The sequence below is a fragment of the Mustelus asterias genome, chromosome 10, assembly GCF_964213995.1.
Source record: "Mustelus asterias chromosome 10, sMusAst1.hap1.1, whole genome shotgun sequence".
Classification (NCBI taxonomy): Eukaryota; Metazoa; Chordata; class Chondrichthyes; order Carcharhiniformes; family Triakidae; genus Mustelus; species Mustelus asterias.
The window spans coordinates 124,258,559-124,277,718 of record NC_135810.1 but is presented as its reverse complement, the minus strand read 5'-3'; the positions used below and the strand labels follow the sequence as shown (position 1 = coordinate 124,277,718).

The window sequence follows — 19,160 nt, the reverse complement described above, 5'->3', positions numbered from 1 at the left end:
TCAGTTCTGCCAGTACTTTCCAGCTGTGGTCTCCTTACTTAAGACACTTGCTTTAGAGGCAGTTCAGCGAAGATTCACTAGGTTGATTCCTGGGATGAAGGGGTTTATCCTACGTGGGAAGTTCAGAAGAATGAGAGTTGATCTTATTGAAACATATGAGATCCTGAGGAGAATTAATACAGTGGATGCTGAGATGATGTTTCCACTCGTGCAAGAATCTAGAACCCAGGGGACGATTTTACCTTGGTTATCAAAGATTTACATGGCATTTACAGCACAGGCCATTCAGCCCATCAGGTCCATGCTGCTGTTTATGCTCCACACAACTCTCTTCCCACTCATTTTCCCCTTACCCTAGTGTATATCCTTCTTTTGCTGTTTTGCTCAGCTAGCTTCCTCTTCTGTGACAGATATGATTCTCATCAGTTGCTTCATGTGATGGTGAGTTTCACAAGTGTCCAACAGTTTCCAGCTGTTCATGACCATGATTTTATCTGTGATGGTTCCTCTCCAATCTTTCTCCCTTTTGTTTTTAGACAGCTTCAGTTTCCGCCCATTCACTCGGCACCAACAATGCAGTCAATATCCTGGCCTCCTCTGAAAACAGCCGTTCCAACTCTGCCCCCAACCTGAGCTCAGAGAAGCGGTCCCCTAGCGACCCAACAGTATCGGGATCGTGCAAGAGGGAGCGGTCAGCCAGCCCTGACAGCAACGACAGCATCTCTGGGGAGTTTAACCACTTCAAGCCCATCATCTGCTCGCCCTGTACCCCTCCCAAGAAACTGCCAGACGGGAGGGTGATGAAACCCCAAATTGTCAAATCGACCCCCCGGAACCTGGGCTGCGGCTTCCACAAACCGACAACCACCACCTCGTACGACCTGAACCCCAATCTCCTGGAGAAGTGGGGCCAGATCCTGCAGGACCGCCATGAGGCGAAGATGGCTTCGAAAGGTACCCTGACATTGGAGGAGGAGGAGGAGGGCGAAGGTGCTGCTCCCAAGCTGGACTCAGCGGGCGAGCTCACTGGGATGGAACTGGCTCCAGCCTCCTGCTCCCCCAGGGGGCCTGGATGCTTAGCCTCGCAGAGCACTCTTCGGGCCATGGACTACTCGGAATCTGGTGAGCTTCCTGAATCCAGCCTTGAGCATTCCCAGGTGTGGAACAGCAACGTGGAGCCGAGCCCTGTCTGGCGAGAGGCTGTGAAGCGGGCGAACGGGCCTCACCACGGTTCCAGCGGCTCGTTTCCCGCCCACGCTGGGTCGAAGCAAAGCAAAGGACTGGTCAGCAGTGGAAGTGGATTGAATGACTCCTCCTCCCAGTCACAACGCGGCAAGAAAAGACACCACAAGACCAAGCACACAGCAGCATCCAAAATCAAACGGGAAAAACGGAACCCGGAGGGGAACAGCGGCACTAACGCCCAGGTACCTTTCACTAGCATGCTTCAAGAGGAAGAGGACCGGAAGGTGGCAGCCAGGCTGCAGAGACGCTTCAATTTGGAGCGGACTGCCATTAACCGTCAGAAAGGCAGCCAGGATGGTTATCCACTGCGGACAAAAACCAACTTCAGAGCAAAGTAGCTGGATTGGGATGATGTATCCCCTCTCTGCTCTGCCCCACGCTCTCTGCCTTCCAGTCTGTGTGATCTGCAGCCCGTACAGGAATAATAGAGTCTTTCACTTCACGCAGTTATTTTTGGTCCTTCTTGTTGTTGCTGCAGAATTACTGACTGTAATTTCACTGTCTGACTTTCTTCTCCACCTCCCTCAACCCCAGAGCAATCTAATCGATGGATCACTCAAGGTCTTGAGCTTCCAGCTCCAGCCCTGCGTGGTTGGGTGGAACCCTAATGCCCTGTGTAATCACACAAGTGATGGATGTGATTGTTGAAGATTCATGCTCCCGATTCCTTTTTCCACAGGCCAATCTGCTGCTGGAATTAAAATATCTAATCGGACGCAATGGAGCAGAACCCACCCGGGCTGAGGATCTCACTCCCCACCCCTACCCTGGGGGCAGTATTGGGGTTGTGTTGTTGGAGTGAGGTTTGGGGAGAGGGGACATTGTGGACTGTAGAATATTGCACATCACAGGCTTTGTGCCTGCAAATAACCTTGTCATAATTGATAGTGATTTTTTTAAAAGGGGATCAATTCTCTGGGTTGCAAGAGGAGGATTTGTGTTTCTAATCCCTCCTCCTGGTTTCCGTTTCCTTCACTAATCCTATTCCCGTATCATGTTGGGAGGAGTGTTTTAATGCCACCAGCACATGCCCCTGGCTGAAGCAATGCATCAGAGTTGGTCAGGGTCTGAGCATCTGTTTCTCTCCTGGTCTAACTGGAGTTTACAAACAGATTAAATTGACAGGCAGGAAATGATCAGCCTCTCCCCCCACCTGGCAATATCACAGGGCCAGAGGGTCATGATTTAAACATTCCCCCCCCACCGGACTTCATAATCTGAGGGAGAGCCAGTGTGCAAGATGGTGGAAAGTGTAGCATCATTTCCCAAACTCCTATTAAGTGGCCCAGGAATTCCATCTATGAATGACGACTGAATGTTTTTGTTGCCCTTGTTGATTCCGATTGAATAGGAAACTGCCTCCTAGCGCTCAGTACGCCTGTAACCCTTTATGTGTGTTCCGAGAACTCTCCCGCAGGTGGATGTATCTGAGCGATGTGTTGTGTCACTCTGTCTGTGGAAGGTGGGTGAGGCTGCAGCAGAGCTGCTCTGAAGCTAACGGAATAACTGATGGTAAACTAGAAACACTCCTTTGGTATGATGACTGCAGCTTACCCAGCCGGCACCCAGAAATCCCCCTGAACATTTTCACTCTACTGAAGGTTGTTAAATCACCATCTTGAGAGAAGAGTTTATTTTCTTTACATTGTTAAAAAATTTGTACTTTTCAGAAATTCCTCCAAACCTGCAGGGTAAAGGTAGCCCAGTTCATCTCCGTGCTATTCAATGCTTTAGGTCTAGCAGTGTAATCTGTACTTGCCGCGCTTATAGAAAGTCACCAGTAACCTGAATTTTTTAAAAAACATTGTGCCTCTGTGAAACCTGCAGGTAAAGTAACCTGGTGTACGTATTGAGCAGCCCACACGCATTAACCACACTGTAATCTCTGGGTTCTGGACACATCAGTGTGGAGCTCGACTTTCTCTGATTCTCCGAACTCGTGAGCCACTGTCCTTGTTGTCTGCCACCCTCTCCAATTCCTGGAAGCTCCTCTCGTGAAGAGGGCGAGTCAAAATTAGCTGCAAGCTGATTCCGTTGCAGGGAGAGGAACAGGGGGATTCCTTAGCGAGAGGTCTTTGCTCTCTCTGCTTGATGTGGTGTCACGGTGCTGAATGTGAGTGCACTCTGGAGTGCATTCAAAAGATCGATGGATTCTTGTCAGTCTTTGATCCGGCAGCTAATGCAGTGACTCCTGAAATCCTCGTGCTCACTGCTTTGTCACACCTGCTCTCCAGAGCGAAATGTGTTAATGGGTGAGCTTGGAATGCAGGTTATCAAAAAGAGATCAGAGTAGAACCTGCCAGAAGCCAGGTTAACCAGGTGCCAGCATGCATTGCTTATTCTCATGGAGTTAATTTCAGATGTACAGCACAGACCATTTGGTGCCACAGGTTAATGCCAGTGTTCACAACCCACACATAAGCCTTTCCCACCCCGACTCCATTCCTTCCCGTCTGCCTGTCGGATGTGTGTTTTGTTCACACCCAGTGTTTGTTGTACTGTGGCAATTCATTATTTAAATCCTGTCGATTAAGTTACTTCCTGTATTGGCTCCTAAACTGGATTGGGAAATTAAAACAAGGGCTAACTATTTTTGTAATGATGTGGAAAGTATGAAGACATTTTGTGAATGAAACCAATATTGGACTAATGGAACAAGTGGATATTTTGTTAATATACTTTATACAAAATCCAGTGAAGCACTTAGTCTCCTCTTAATCCGTTTAAATTCTTTAGAGGAGAAATATTTGCCAAAGAGAGATATAAAAAAAAATGTTGAGAAGAGTTTGTGAAAGAATTTTCAGGAAAGCAGAACGCAGTCACGTAAGCGACGTTTGCACAGAGTGAAATTTTATGCTGAAACTTGACAAATTAGTGCCAAAAGGAGTTGGTCTGAGGGATCTCCGTGTGTGCGTATATAAAGAAAAAGACTGTCCAGTCTATCTCGTTTGCTTTTCCTGGTGTCTGTCTCCATTGTTCTGTGGCAAAAAAAAATGAAACTTCCATTATCCTCCCCCCACCTCCCCCAGATATCACAAGTTGGGGGTTGATCACTTGTTACCTGTGACATGAAACTCAGCGACAGGTTCTGTGTCCGAGCAGGTATTTGGAGTGGGGTAAGGGAGGTTCCGTTGTAGTTGAATTTATTTCCGCTGCATAAAGTTATTAATCTGCTTTAGTCTGTATTAATAATACAAAGATGGTAAATCTTGATTTTGGAGAGGGCTAGAAAGCGAAACCTCGCCCCAAGAATCCCAGCCCCAGTGTTTCTGAGCTTCGGAGACACTGGTAAAGTTACAGTACTTGAGTTTTTAATCTCTTATTTTAACACCAGTGGCATCCCAAATGGATTATTACTGTTATTAAAGTACTGGGGATAGAAATATCGAGGTTAACATTGTTACCAGTCTGGAATTTGGCATTTTAGAGGTGGCAAAATTGGAAAATAGAAGCAGGAGCCTGCTCCGCCATTCATTTTGATCATGGCTGATCATCAAATTCAATATCCTGATCCCCCTTCCCCCCATATCCCTTGACCCCTTTAGCCCCAAGAGCTATATCTAATTTCTTCTTGAAATCAGACACAACATTTTGGTCTTTGAACTACTTTCTGTGGGAGTGAATTCCACACATTCACCACCCTCTGGGTGAAGAAATTTCCCCTCACCTCAGTTCTAAAAGGTTTACCCCTTATCCTCAAACTATCCCCTAGTTCTGGACTTCCCCACCATCGGGATCATTCTTTCTGAATCCACCCTGTTTAACCCTGTTAGAATTTTCTCAGTTTCTATGAGATCCCCTCTCACTCTTCCAGTGACTATAATCCTAACCAATTTAGCCTCTCTTCAGATGACAGACCTGCCAATGGATCTGCAAAGTGGACAACAAATAAAAAGAAACAATGGCTGTCAGCCTGAACCTCAGAGGCTGTGTGTTCAGGTCCCACTGCAGAGACTTGAGCCTGCAGTTTAGGCTGACACACCCATTTTAATTATCTGGGGAGTTTTGTTTGCCAGTTGATGAAGGAACCAGAATCAGTTTTTATTCACTGATTTAACCAATCCCTGTCAGTAAGTGTCTCTTTATGCTCACGTCATGTGCCATTCAATGCAGTTCACCTGCCTGTACTTCAATTGATAGTTAGCAGGAAGTGCCATCTTTTGGAGGAACATTAAACCTGTTTCTTGGATTCCATAAGACATAGAAGCAAAATTAGGCCACTCGGCCCATCGAGTCTGCTCCACCATTCAATCATGGCTGATGTTTTTCTCATCCCCATTCTCCTGCCTTTTCCCCATAAACCCCTGATCCCCTTATTAATCAAGAACCTATCTATCTGTCTTAAAGACACTCAATGACCTGGCCTCCACAGCCTTCTGTGGTAAAGAGTTCCACAGATTCACCACTCTCTGGCTGAAGAAACTCCTCCTCATCTCTGTTTTAAAGGATCGTCCCTTTAGCCTGAGGTGTTGTGCCCTCTGGTTCTAGTTTTTCCTACTAGTGGAAACATCCTCTCCACGTCCACTCTATCCAGGCCTTGCAGTATCCTGTAAGTTTCAATAAGATCCCCCTGCATCCTTCTAAACAACAATGAATACAGACCCAGAGTCCTCAACCGTTCCTCATATGACAAGTTCTTCATTCCAGGGATCATTCTTGTGAACCTCCTCTGGACCCTTTCCAAGGCCAGCACATCCTTAGATACGGGGCCCAAAACTGCTCACAATACTCCAAATGGGGTCTGACCAGAGCCTTTTACAGCCTCAGAAATACATCCCTGCTCCTGTATTCTAGCCCTCTCAACACGAATGCTAACATTGCATTTGCCTTCCTAACTGCCGACTGAACCTGCATGTTAAACTTAAATCTTTGAACAGGACATTCTGATAGGGCACCAGAGTTCCCCTCTCGATCAGCACCACCAATAAGCAGCTTAAGCCATCACTCGCCTCTCTGTTGAATTTTGCAGTGTCCCTACATAAGTTGTGTCAAATTTGGTTTGGAAGTTTTCTGTTGATAAACACTAGGATATGACATGGTGCTTTACAAATGCACGTTTTCTGTGCCGGAGGCTGCCAGTTTGTGTAAATATGTACAATACTTTGATGAGGCATAAATCAGATTTGTCACAGTTAGATATCAATCCTGTGAAAGCTCTGATAATTCAGTCCTTGTTTAAAGATACTCAATGATGCTCTACAGATTATCACATTTTTTCCATTTGTTCTTGGGTGTGAGCATGCTGACTTGGACAGAGAATAATGTATCAAAATTTGCTAATGTTACCAAGGTGGTGCGGAGGTCAGAGTGAGGCTGCAAAGAGTTCTGGACGGGTTAAATGAGTGGGCAACACAATAGCAAGTCGAGTACAACATAGGGAAGTGTGAAACTATTCACTTTGGTCTTAAGAATAAAATATATTTTTTAGAAAAAACTTGTAAGTGTTTATGTTCAACAAGACTTGAATGTGCTTGTACATGCAAGTACAGCAAGCAATTAGACAAACAGCATGTTGGCCTTTATTGTGAGGGGACTGGAGCACAAGAATAAAGAAGTTTTGCTGCAATTGTACAGGGTTTTGGTGAAACCACATCTGGAAACCTGTGTGGAGTTTAGACCTCCACATTTAAGAAAGGATAAACTTGCATTCGAGGGGTTACAGCGAAGGTTCATTAAATCGGTCCCTGGGATTGGGGAGGGTCCAGTGATGAGAGGCTGAGTAAATTGGGTTTATATTCTCTGCAGTTTAGAAGAATGGGAGGTGATTACATTGAAATCTATAAAATTCTGCAGGGGGTTGATAGTGCACAATATGATAAGGGGATTGACAAAGTAGGCATGGGGAGGATGTTTCCTCTTGTGGGGCAATCTAGAACAAGAGGTCATAGTTTTAGGATAATGGGTGGCAGATTTAAAACAGATGGGGAAACATTATTTCTCTCAAAGGGTGACGAATCTGGAATTCACTATCCCAGAGCGGGGTGGATGGCGGGACATTGAGTAAATTTAAGGAGGAGATAGACAGATTTTTAATTAGTAACGGGGTTGAAGGGTTATGAAGAACGGGCAGGAAAGTGAAGCTGAGGCCGGGATGAGATCAGCCATGATCGTATTGAATGGCAGAGCAGGCTTGAGGGGCTGAATGGCCTACTCTTGCTCATAGTGCTTATAATAGGGCACACTGGTTAGCACTGCTACCTCATAGCTCCAGAGATCCAGGTTCAATTCTGGCCTTGAGTAACTGTATGGTGTCTGCATGTTCTCCCCATGTCTGCGTGGGTTTCCCCCGGGTGCTCTGGTTTCCTCCCATTGTCCGAAGATGTGCAAATTAGGTGGATTGGCCATGGTAAATTGCCCCCTACTATCCCAAGATGTGTGGGTTAGGGGGATTAGCAGGGTAAGTAAGAGGTTACAGGGATAGGGCCTGGGTAGGATGCTCTGTTGGAGGGTCGGTGCAGACTTGATCTGCCAAATCTGCACTAAAAGAGGGAAAAAAAAGATTGTTTCTACTGGGTGGGGAATCTAAAACATGAGGGAACAGTCTCAGGATAAGAACAGAAGTGAGAAAATTATTCACTCAAAGGGTTGCGGATTTTGGAATTCTCTACCCTGGAGGGTTTTAGATACTCCATCATTGAATATGTTTAAGTCTGGGGTAGACAAGAGTTTTGATCTGTCAGGGAATTAAGAGATATGGGGACCAGGTGGAAAAATGGGAGTTGAGCCCAAGATTGGCCACAATCATATTGAATGACAGAGCAGGCTTGAAGGGCCACATGGTCTACTATTTATTGTATTGCCATCCTTAATTGCTCTTGAGTGATACAACTGCGTGGCTCGCTCGGCCATTTCAGAGGCAGTTAAGAGTCAACCACATTACTATGGGTCTGGAGTCATGTAGTGTTAAGAACCCAGTTGACGTTAAATGCCAGTATGGAATCATAAAATCCCTACAGTACAGAAGAGGCCATTCAATCCATTGAGTCTGCACCAACTCTCTCAGTATCTTAACCAGGTCCTCTCCCCCACCCTATTCCTGTAACCCCACACGTACGATGACTAATCCACCTAACCTACGCATCCTTGAACACTAAGGGGCAATTTAACATGACCAATCCACCTAACCTGCACATCGTTGGACTGTGGGAGGAAACCAGAGCACCCAGTGGAAACCCACACAGACATGAGGAAACTCCTCTCACAGTCTCCTAAGGCTGGAATTGAACCCAGGTCTCTGGTGCTGTGAGGCATCAGTGTTAACCACTGTGTCACTGTGCCGTGTATTCTAAATTCCAGAAGGGAAACCTGGAATGTTGGTTCTTTACTGTATTTTTGCAATTTGGTACAATGTGAGAAATGATGTAAAACCAGTGAAGAATGTTCCAGTCTTCTAATAATTCTAAACAAAAATAAATGTTTATTAAATAGTTTTTTTAAAAAAAGACTTTAAGAAAACACTTTGCCTTACTGAATATACCCAGTACCTTTAAATTGACCCAGTTCCAAATCCCTCTATTTTCCTAATCCCAGAGCTAAACCTCCCCAAACAACATCCCATAAGTTTCAAAATTAAAAGCAAAGCAAAATCCAGCAATAGTTTCCACACCTGGCACCTATATCTCTTGAGAGACTGCTTCTGGTATACAATGGAGACAAAATAACTGCTCAAACAAGATTTCTCCAGGCACCAGCTTGTTTGCAGAGAACGCAACTTTCTGCTGTTTGTGGCTGCGATCTTGGAACAGTTCTTTGTATAGGATGAACCCTATCAGCGATATACTGATTCTTTTGATCTTATCTGAACTACTCCTAAAAGTCTTAATTACATTTCTTAAGTTCTCAAAGGGTGAGCTCATGTAAGTGAAATTCACCCTCACCTCTTTTGAACTTGTACCATCTTTGCTTTAATTCCTGAAATTCTATGCCCCATTGTTAACCACTTGCCTTTGGTAAGTATCTGTTTACAGTGGTGCTAGGATAATCCACATATTTACGACTTCAGTTCCTTCACCTCAGTCAACCTGTCTTCCTAACCAATTTAAATTTTAAAATAATTTGTTCTCTTAATCATATACCGATCAGAGCATATTCTCAAAGGTTAAATTCCTTCATTTTCATTTTATCACAGCTTCTTATCGTGAGGCCAGACCAGGTAAGAGTTGCTGATTTTCTCCCATGAAGGACATTAGTGAACCAAATGGGCTTTATGATCATTATTTGAGGCTAGCATTTTATTTTGGATTTATTAATTGAATTTAAATTCCACTGGCTGCAGCTGTAGGATTTGAACTTGTGTCTCTGCAGCATCAGTGAATTTCTATTCCAGTAGCATTACCATTATGCCACAGAATCCCTTAAAGATAATTATATCCTGTAGGGGGAACGGGCAGGTTCACATCATGTTCTTCAAACAATTGATTTTTCCCTGTCAGGAAACTTTGGCACTGTCAGTGAGTTTCTCATGAAAAGAAATGCAGCACACATTTAGATATTGCCTTTCACAGCTTTGAAATGTCCCATAGCACCAATTAAGTACTTCTAAATTGTTAAATTTTGAACTGTAGGACAACTAATTTACACACAGTAAGGTCCTACAAACAGCAAAATCTGTTTTGATGACTTTGAGGCATAAATATTGGACCAGCGATTGTGGGGTATTTTACATCTGTCTTAGAAAGAAGCAGACACAGCTTTAATTTAGTGTCTCATCCAGAAGACAGCATCTTCAACAGTCCAGCAGACCCTCAGTACCGCACTTAATGTCAGCTTGGATTATGGACTTAAGCATCTGAAATGGGGTTTGAACCCAAGAGAGTTGCTACACGTTGTCTGGTTTACTATCTGATGAACACCATCATGACTTGCTAAGGAAGCTATTAAATGCTCCCTCCCACTTCCTTGACAACTCCCACTCCAGGAGCATGAAGAGAAATCTTAAATGCGGCTTGTATTTGTAGTGGATAAACTTGCATTTATCAGAGAAAGCCACTTGACTGATCCCTGGGATGAAGGAGTTGTCTTATGTGGAAAAGTTCGGCCTGTATCCATTGGAATTTAGAAGAATGAGCAGTGATCTTATTGAAACATTAGATCCTGACAGGACATGGCAGGATGGATACTGAGAGGATGTTTCCCCTAATGGAAGAGACTAGAACTAGTACGATACTATCAAGGAATATAATCAGATCAAAGTGAAGTTTAAAGATTATTTATTAGTCACAAGTAAGGCTTACATTAACACTGCAATGAAGTCTCTGCGAAATTCCCCTAGTCACCACACTTTGGTGCCTGCACCTAACCAGCACATCTTTCAGACTGAGAGAGGAAACCGGAGCACCTGGAGGAAACCCATGCAGACACGGGGAGAACGTGCAAACTCCATACAGACAGTGACCCAAGTCAGGAATCGAACCCGGGTCCCTGGCGCTGTGAGGCAGCAGCGCTAACCACTGTGCCACCATGCTGCCCAAGATCAATCTTGGCACTTAGTCAAAGAAGATATGAGGACAGGTGACCAAGGCTTTGTCAGTGGTAGGTGTTAAGGAATATCTTGGAGGAGGAGCGAGACAGAAGTTTAGGCAGAGAACTTAAAGCTTTGAGCTTAGGGCAGTTGAAACACAGCCACGAATGGTAGAGCAAAGGAAATTTGAGATGCTCAAGAGGCCAAAATTGGAGGAACGCAGTGTTAGGCGGGTTGGAGGTCTTTACAAAGACATGGTCATGAGCTCTGTTCATCTCTGCATTGTCTCTGAAGTGTAGATGATTCTTGTTTCAAGGTGATCTGATTTGTTCTGAATGCTATGAGGGCTGTGGATGTTGTCCACATGGACTTTAGTAAGGCATTTGATGAGGTCCCCCATGGCAGGCTGGTGCAAAAGATTAAATCTTATGGGATCAGGGGTGAACTAGCTAGATGGATTCAGAACTGGTTTGACCATAGAAGACAGAGGGTACATAGAACATATGGATAAGAATGGTTCGATTAAGCAGACGCAGCATGGATTCATGAGGGGAAAGTCGTGCTTGACGAACTTGTTGGATTTTTATGAAGATGGCTGGAATTGCAGATAGCGAAGAGCATTGTCGGGCAATACAGCAGGATATAGATAGGCTGGAAAATTGGGCGGAGAGGTGGCAGATGGAGTTTAATCCGGATAAATGCGAAGTGATGCATTTTGGAAGAAATAATGTAGGGAGGAGTTATACAATAAATGGCAGAGTCATCAGGAGTATAGAAACACAGAGGGACCTAGGTGTGCAAGTCCACAAATCCTTGAAGGTGGCAACACAGGTGGAGAAGGTGGTGAAGAAGGCGTATGGTATGCTTGCCTTTATAGGACGGGGTATAGAGTATAAAAGCTGGAGTCTGATGATGCAGCTGTATAGAACGCTGGTTAGGCCACATTTGGAGTACTGCGTCCAGTTCTGGTCGCCGCACTACCAGAAGGACGTGGAGGCATTGGAGAGAGTGCAGAGAAGGTTTACCAGGATGTTGCCTGGTATGGAGGGTCTTAGCTATGAGGAGAGATTGGGTAGACTGGGGTTGTTCTCCTTGGAAAGACGGAGAATGAGGGGAGATCTAATAGAGGTATACAAGATTATGAAGGGTATAGATAGGGTGAACAGTGGGAAGCTTTTTCCCAGGTCGGAGGTGACGATCACGAGGGGTCACGGGCTCAAGCTGAGAGGGGCGAAGTATAACTCAGACATCAGAGGGACGTTTTTTACACAGAGGGTGGTGGGGGCCTGGAATGCGCTGCCAAGTAGGGTGGTGGAGGCAGGCACGCTGACATTGTTTAAGACTTACCTGGATAGTCACATGAGCAGCCTGGGAATGGAGGGATACAAACGATTGGTCCAGTTGGACCAAGGAGCGGCAGAGGCTTGGAGGGCCGAAGGGCCTGTTTCCTGTGCTGTACTGTTCTTTGTTCTTTGTTCTTATGTGACTAGTGCGGTTGACGGAGGGGAACCGGTGGATGCGGTGTTTTTGGATTTCCAAAAGGCGTTTGATAAGGTGCCTCACAAAAGGTTGATGAAGAAGATTGGGTCACACGGAGTTGGGGGTAGGGTGTTAGCGTGGATTGGGGATTGGCTATCCGACAGGAAGCAGAGTCGGAATAAATGGGTGCTTTTCTGGTTGGCAGATGGTAACTAGTGGCGTGCCGCAGGGATCGGTACTGGGGCCTCAACTATTTACCATTTATATAGACGATCTGGAGGAGGGGACTGAGTGCAGGGTAACAAAGTTTGCAGACGACACAAAGATAAGTGGAAAAGTGAATCGTGTGGAGGGCGTAGAAGGTCTGCAGAGAGATTTGGACAGGTTGGGCGAGGATCTGGCAGATGGAGTATAACGTTAACAAATGCGAGGTTATTCACTTTGGAGGAAATAATAGCAAATTAGATTATTATCTAAATGGAAAGAAATTACAACATGCTACTGTGCAAAGGGACCTGGGGGTCCTTGTGCATGAGATGCAAAAACCCAGTCTGCAGGTGCAACAGGTGATCAAGAAGGCAAATGGGATGTTGGCCTATATCGCAAGGGGGATAGAATATAAAAGCAGAGATGTCTTGCTGCATCTGTACAGGGCATTGGTGAGGCTGCAGCTGGAATACTGTGTACAGTATTGGTCCCCTTATTTGCGGAAGGATATATTGGCCTTGGAGGGAGTGCAGAGAAGGTTCACCAGGGTGATACCGGAGATGAGGGGTGTTGATTATGAGGAGAGACTGAGCAGATTGGGTTTGTACTCGTTAGAATTTGGAAGGCTGAGGGGGGATCTTATAGAGACCTATAAGATAATGGAGGGGCTGGATAGGGTAGAGGTGGAGAGATTCTTTCCACTTAGAAAGGAAGCTAGAACTCGAGGGCACAGCCTCAAAATAAAGGGGGGTCAGTTTAGGACAGAGTTAAGGAGGAACTTCTTCTCTCAGAGGGTGGTGAATCTCTGGAATTTTCTGCCCACTGAAGTGGTGGAGGCTACCTCGTTGAATATGTTTAAATCACGGATAGATGGATTCCTGATCGGTAAGGGAATTAGGGGTTATAGGGATCAGGCGGGTAAGTGGAACTGATCCATTTCAGATCAGCCATGATCTTATTGAATGGCGGGGCAGGCTCGAGGGGCTAGATGGCCTACTCCTGCTCCTATTTCTTATGTTCTTAACATAGAACAGTACAGCACAGAACAGGCCCTTCGGCCCACGATGTTGTGCCGACCTTCATCTGAAACAAAGATCAAGCTATCCCACTCCCTATCATCCTGGTGTGCTCCATGTGCCTATCCAATAACCGCTTAAATGTTCCTAAAGTGTCTGGCTCCACTATCACTGCAGGCAATCCATTCCAGACCCCAACCACTCTCAGAATAAAGAACCTACCTCGGACATCCTTCCTATATCTCCCACCATGAACCCTATAGTTATGCCCCCTTGTAATAGCTCCATTCACCCAAGGAAATAGTCTTTGAACGTTCACTCTATCTATCCCCTTCATCATTTTATAAACCTCTATTAAGTCTCACCTCAACCTCCTCCGCTCCAGAGAGAACAGCCCTAGCTCCCTCAACCTTTCCTCATAAGACCTACCCTCCAAACCAGGCAGCATCCTGATAAATCTCCTTTGCACTCTTTCCAGCGCTTCCACATCCTTCTTATAGTGAGGTGACCAGAACTGCACACAATATTCCAAATGTGGTCTCACCAAGGTCCTGTACAGTTGCAGCATAACCCCATGGCTCTTAAACTCCAACCCCCTGTTAATAAAAGCTAACACACTATAGGCCTTCTTCACAGCTCTATCCACTTGAGTGGCAAGCTTCAGAGATCTGTGGATATGGACCCCAAGATCTCTCTGTTCCTCCACAGTCTTCAGAACCCTACCTTTGACCCTGTAATCCACATTTAAATTTGTCCTACCAAAATGAATCACCTCACATTTATCAGGGTTAAACTCCATCTGCCATTTTTCAGCCCAGCTTTGCATCCTATCTAGAACATAGAACATAGAACATTACAGCACAGAACAGGCCCTTCGGCCCACGATGTTGTGCCGACCTTCATCTGAAACCAAGATCAAGCTATCCCACTCCCTACCATCCTGGTGTGCTCCATGTGCCTATCCAATAACCGCTTAAATGTTCCTAAAGTGTCTGACTCCACTATCACTGCAGGCAGTCCATTCCACACCCCAACCACTCTCTGCGTGAAGAACCTACCTCTGATATCCTTCCTATATCTCCCACCATGAACCCTATAGTTATGCCCCCTTGTAATAGCTCCATCCACCCGAGGAAATAGTCTTTGAACGTTCACTCGATCTATCCCCTTCATCATTTTATAAACCTCTATTAAGTCTCCCCTCAATCTCCTCCGCTCCAGAGAGAACAGCCCCAGCTCCCTCAACCTTTCCTCATAAGACCGACACTCCAAACCAGGCAGCATCCTGGTAAATCTCCTCTGCACTCTTTCCAGCGCTTCCACATCCTTCTTATAGTGAGGTGACCAGAACTGCACACAATATTCCAAATGCGGTCTCACCAAGGTCCTGTACAGTTGCAGCATAACCCCACGGCTCTTAAACTCCAACCCCCTGTTAATAAAAGCTAACACACTATATGCCTTCTTCACAGCTCTATCCACTTGAGTGGCAACCTTTAGAGATCTGTGGATATGGACCCCAAGATCTCTCTGTTCCTCCACAGTCTTCAGAACCCTACCTTTGACCCTGTAATCCACATTTAAATTAGTCCTATCTATGTCTCTTTGCACTCTACAACAGCCCTCCACCTTATCCACTACTCCACCAATCTTGGTGTCATCAGCAAATTTACTGATCCACCCTTCAGCCCCCTCCGATAAGTCATTAATAAAAATCACAAAGAGCAGAGGACCAAGCACTGATCCCTGTGGCACTCCGCTAGCAACCTGCCTCCAGTCCGAAAATTTTCCATCCACCACCACCCTCTGTCTTCGATCAGATAGCCAGTTACATATCCAATCGGCCAACTTTCCCTCTATCCCACACCTCCTTACTTTCATCATAAGCCGACCATGGGGGACCTTATCAAACGCCTTACTAAAATCCATGTATATGACATCAACTGCCCTACCTTCATCAACACACTTAGTTACCTCCTCAAAAAATTCAATCAAATTTGTGAGGCACGACTTGCCCTTCACGAATCCGTGCTGACTATCCCGGATTAATCCGCATCTTTCTAAATTAGATAGAATTCATAGAAGCCCTACAGTACAGAAAGAGGCCATTCGGCCCATCGAGTCTGCACCGACCACAATCCCACGCAGGCCCTACCCCCATATCCCTACATATTTACCCACTAATCCCTCTAACCTATGCATCTCAGGACACTAAGGGCAATTTTTAGCATGGCCAATCAACCTAACCCGCACATCTTTGGACTGTGGGAGGAAACCGGAGCACCCGGAGGAAACCCACGCAGACACGAGGAGAATGTGCAAACTCCACACAGACAGTGACCCAAGCCGGGAATCGAACCCAGGTCCCTGGAGCTGTGAAGAAGCAGTGCTAACCACTGGTCGTAAATCCCATCCCTAAGGACCTTTTCCATCAACTTACCAACCACCGAAGTAAGACTAACCGGCCTATAATTACCAGGGTCATTTCTATTCCCTTTCTTAAACAGAGGAACAACATTTGCCACTCTCCAGTCCTCTGGCACCATCCCCGTGGACAGTGAGGACCCAAAGATCAAAGCCAAAGGCTCTGCAATTTCATCCCTTGCCTCCCAAAGAATCCTAGGATATATTTCATCAGGCCCAGGGGACTTATCAACCTTCAGTTTATTCAAAACTGCTCATACATCCTCCCTCCGAACATCTATTTCCTCCAGCCTATTAGCCTGTAACCCCATCTCTTCCTCAAAAACATGGCCCCTCTCCTTGGTGAACACTGAAGAAAAGTATTCATTCATCACCTCGCCTATCTCTACTGACTGCATACACAAGTTCCCACTACTGTCCTTGACCGGCCCTAACCTCACCCTGGTCATTCTTTTATTCCTCACATAAGAGTAAAAAGCCTTGGGGTTTTCCTCAATCCGACCCGCCAAGGACTTTTCATGCCCCCTCCTCACTCTCCGAAGCCCCTTTTTCAGCTCAGTCCTTGCTAACTTGTAACCCTCAATCGAGCCATCTGAACCTTGTTTCCTCATCCCTACATAAGCTTCCCTCTTCCTTTTTACAAGACATTCTACCTCTTTCGTGAACCATGGTTCCCTCACTCGGCCATTTCCTCCCTGCCTGACAGGGACATACCTATCAAGGACACACAGTATTTGTTCCTTGAAAAAGTTCCACTTTTCATTAGTGCCTTTCTCTGACAGTTTCTGTTCCCAACTTATGCCCCCTAATTCTTGCCTAATCGCATCATAATTACCTCTCCCCCAATTATAAACCTTGCCCTGCCGTACGGCCCTATCCCTCTCCATTGCAATAACAAAAGACACTGAATTGTGGTCACTATCTCCAAAGTGCTCTCCCACAACCAAATCTAACACTTGGCCCGGTTCATTTCCCAGTACCAAATCCAATGTGGCCCCACCTCTTGTTGGCCTATCCACATATTGTGGCAGGAAACCCTCCTGCACACACTGCAGAAAAACTGCCCCATCCGAACTATTCGACCTACAAAGGTTTCAATCAATATTTGGAAAGTTAAAGTCTCCCATGACAACTACCCTGTGACCCCCACACCTATCCATAATCTGCTTTGCAATTTCTTCCTCCACATCTCTTATTATTATTTGAGGGCCTATAGTAAACTCCTAACAACGTGACCGCTCCTTTCCTATTTCTAACTTCAGCCCATATTACCTCAGTATGCAGATCCCCCTCGAAGTGCCTTTCCGCAGCCGTTAAACTATCCTTGATTAACAATGCTACTCCTCCACCTCTTTTACCAGCTTCCCTACACTTACTGAAACATCTATATCCCGGAACGTCCAACAACCATTCCTGTCCTTGTTCTACCCATGTCTCCATAATGGCCACAACATCGTAGTCCCAAGTACCAATCCATGCCCCAAGTTCATCTACCTTGTTCTGGATGCTCCTTGCATTGAAGTAGACACACTTCAACCCACCTTCCTGTCTACTGGTACCCACCCTTGACCTTGATACCCTCCCCAATACCTCACCACCCTCAACACTGACTTCCGGACTACAACTCCTTTTCCTACCCCCCTGACAAATTAGTTTAAACCCCCCTGAAGAGCCGTATCAAATTTCCCTCCCAGGATATTGGTGCCCCTCTGGTTCAGGTGCACCCCGTCCTGTTTGTACAGGTCCCACCTTCCCCAGAATGTGTTCCAATTATCCACGTAGCTGAAACCCTCCCTCCTACACCATCCCTGCAACCACATGTTTAACTGCACTCTCTCCCCTGTTTCTCAACTCGCTATCACGTGGCACCGGCAACGTACCAGAGATGACCACGTTTTGTCTTGGCTCTCCGCTTCCAGCCCAGCTCCCTAAATTCCTGTTTTAAATCCTCGTCCCTTCTCTTACCTATGTCGTTGGTACCAATGTGTACCACGACTTGTGACTGTTCCCCCTCCCCCTTAAGAATCCGGACAACACGGTCCGAGACATCACGGACTCTGGCATCCGGTAGGCAACATACCATCCGTGAGTCTCTTTTGCTGCCACAGAACCTCCTATCTATCCCTCTAACTAACGAGTCCCCAATAACTGTTGCCCTCCCGCTCTCCCCCTTACCCTCCCGAGCCACAGGGACGGACTCAGTGCTGGAGATCCGCTCACTGTGGCTCACCACTGGTATGTCGTCCCCCTCAATTGCATCCAAAGCGGAATACTTGTTGCTAAGGGGAACGACCACAGGGGATCCCAGCACTGACTGCTTCCTCCCAGCCCCTCTCACCGTCACCCATCTATTTTCCTTTCCTGGAGTAACTATATCCATGAAGCTTCTGTCTATGGCCACCTCTGCCTCCCTAATGATCCTAAGTTCATCCAACTCCAGCTCCAGTTCCCTAACACGGCTTTGGAGGAGCTGGAGATGGGTGCACTTCCCACAGGTGTAATCAGCAGGGACCCTGACGGTGTCCCTCACCTCAAACATTCTGCAAGAGGAACATTGCACTGCCTTCACACCCATCCCCTCTAGATACCTTGCCAATACCACTAGCAGACAGAGTTGCTCCAATGGAACAATTAGCTATTTTACCCCCCTTTTTCTCGGAATCCACACGGGCTGAACTTAAGATTTGCAATTGAAGAGACAACAAAACAAATTAAACTTACCCCACCTCACCCTAGGGTAGTGGCGGATGTTTTTCTGAATACAGGTCTGTAACTAGTGGTGTTCCACAGGGATCACTGCTGGGACCTCTACTGTTTGTAATGTATATAAATGACTTGGAAGAAAACATAGCTGGTCTGATTAGCAAGTTGGCGGATGATACTAAGATTGGCGGAGTTACAGATGGTGATGAAGATTGTCAGAGAATACAGCAGGATATAGATAGACTGGAAAATTGGGCGAAGGTTTAGACTCCCCAAAGGTAGGAGAGTCTAAAACTAGAGGGCATAGGTTTAAGGTGAGAGGGGAGAGATACAAAAGTGTCCAGAGGGGCAATGTTTTCACACACAGGATGGTGAGTGTCTGGAACAAGCTGCCAGAGGTACTAGGAGAGGCGGGTACCATTATGCCTTTTCAAAAAGCATTTAGACAGTTACATGGGTACGATGGGTATAGAGGGATGTGGGCCAAATGCGGGCAATTGGGATTAGCTTAGGGGTTTAAAAAAAAGGGCAGCATGAACAAGTTGGGCCGAAGGGCCTGTTTCCATGCTGTAAACCTCTATGACTCTATGACTCTAAATGGCAGATGGAATTTAATCCGGACAAAT

At 46.0% G+C, this 19,160-nt stretch overlaps 2 protein-coding genes across 2 annotated transcripts in view; both read left to right on the top strand.

Moving 5' to 3' along the window:
• rnf169 (ring finger protein 169) overlaps positions 1-8,617 on the top strand; it is a 33,626-nt gene extending 25,009 nt beyond the window's left edge. The window contains exon 6 of the mRNA XM_078222619.1: positions 537-8,617. Within this exon, the coding sequence (XP_078078745.1) occupies positions 537-1,583 (1,047 nt within the window). The 3' untranslated portion in view covers positions 1,584-8,617. The remainder of the gene's footprint in view (positions 1-536) is intronic.
• Positions 1-19,160, top strand: part of LOC144499965 (interleukin-1 receptor type 2-like) — a 1,647,203-nt gene that overhangs the window by 1,448,393 nt on the left and 179,650 nt on the right. The window lies entirely within an intron of this gene.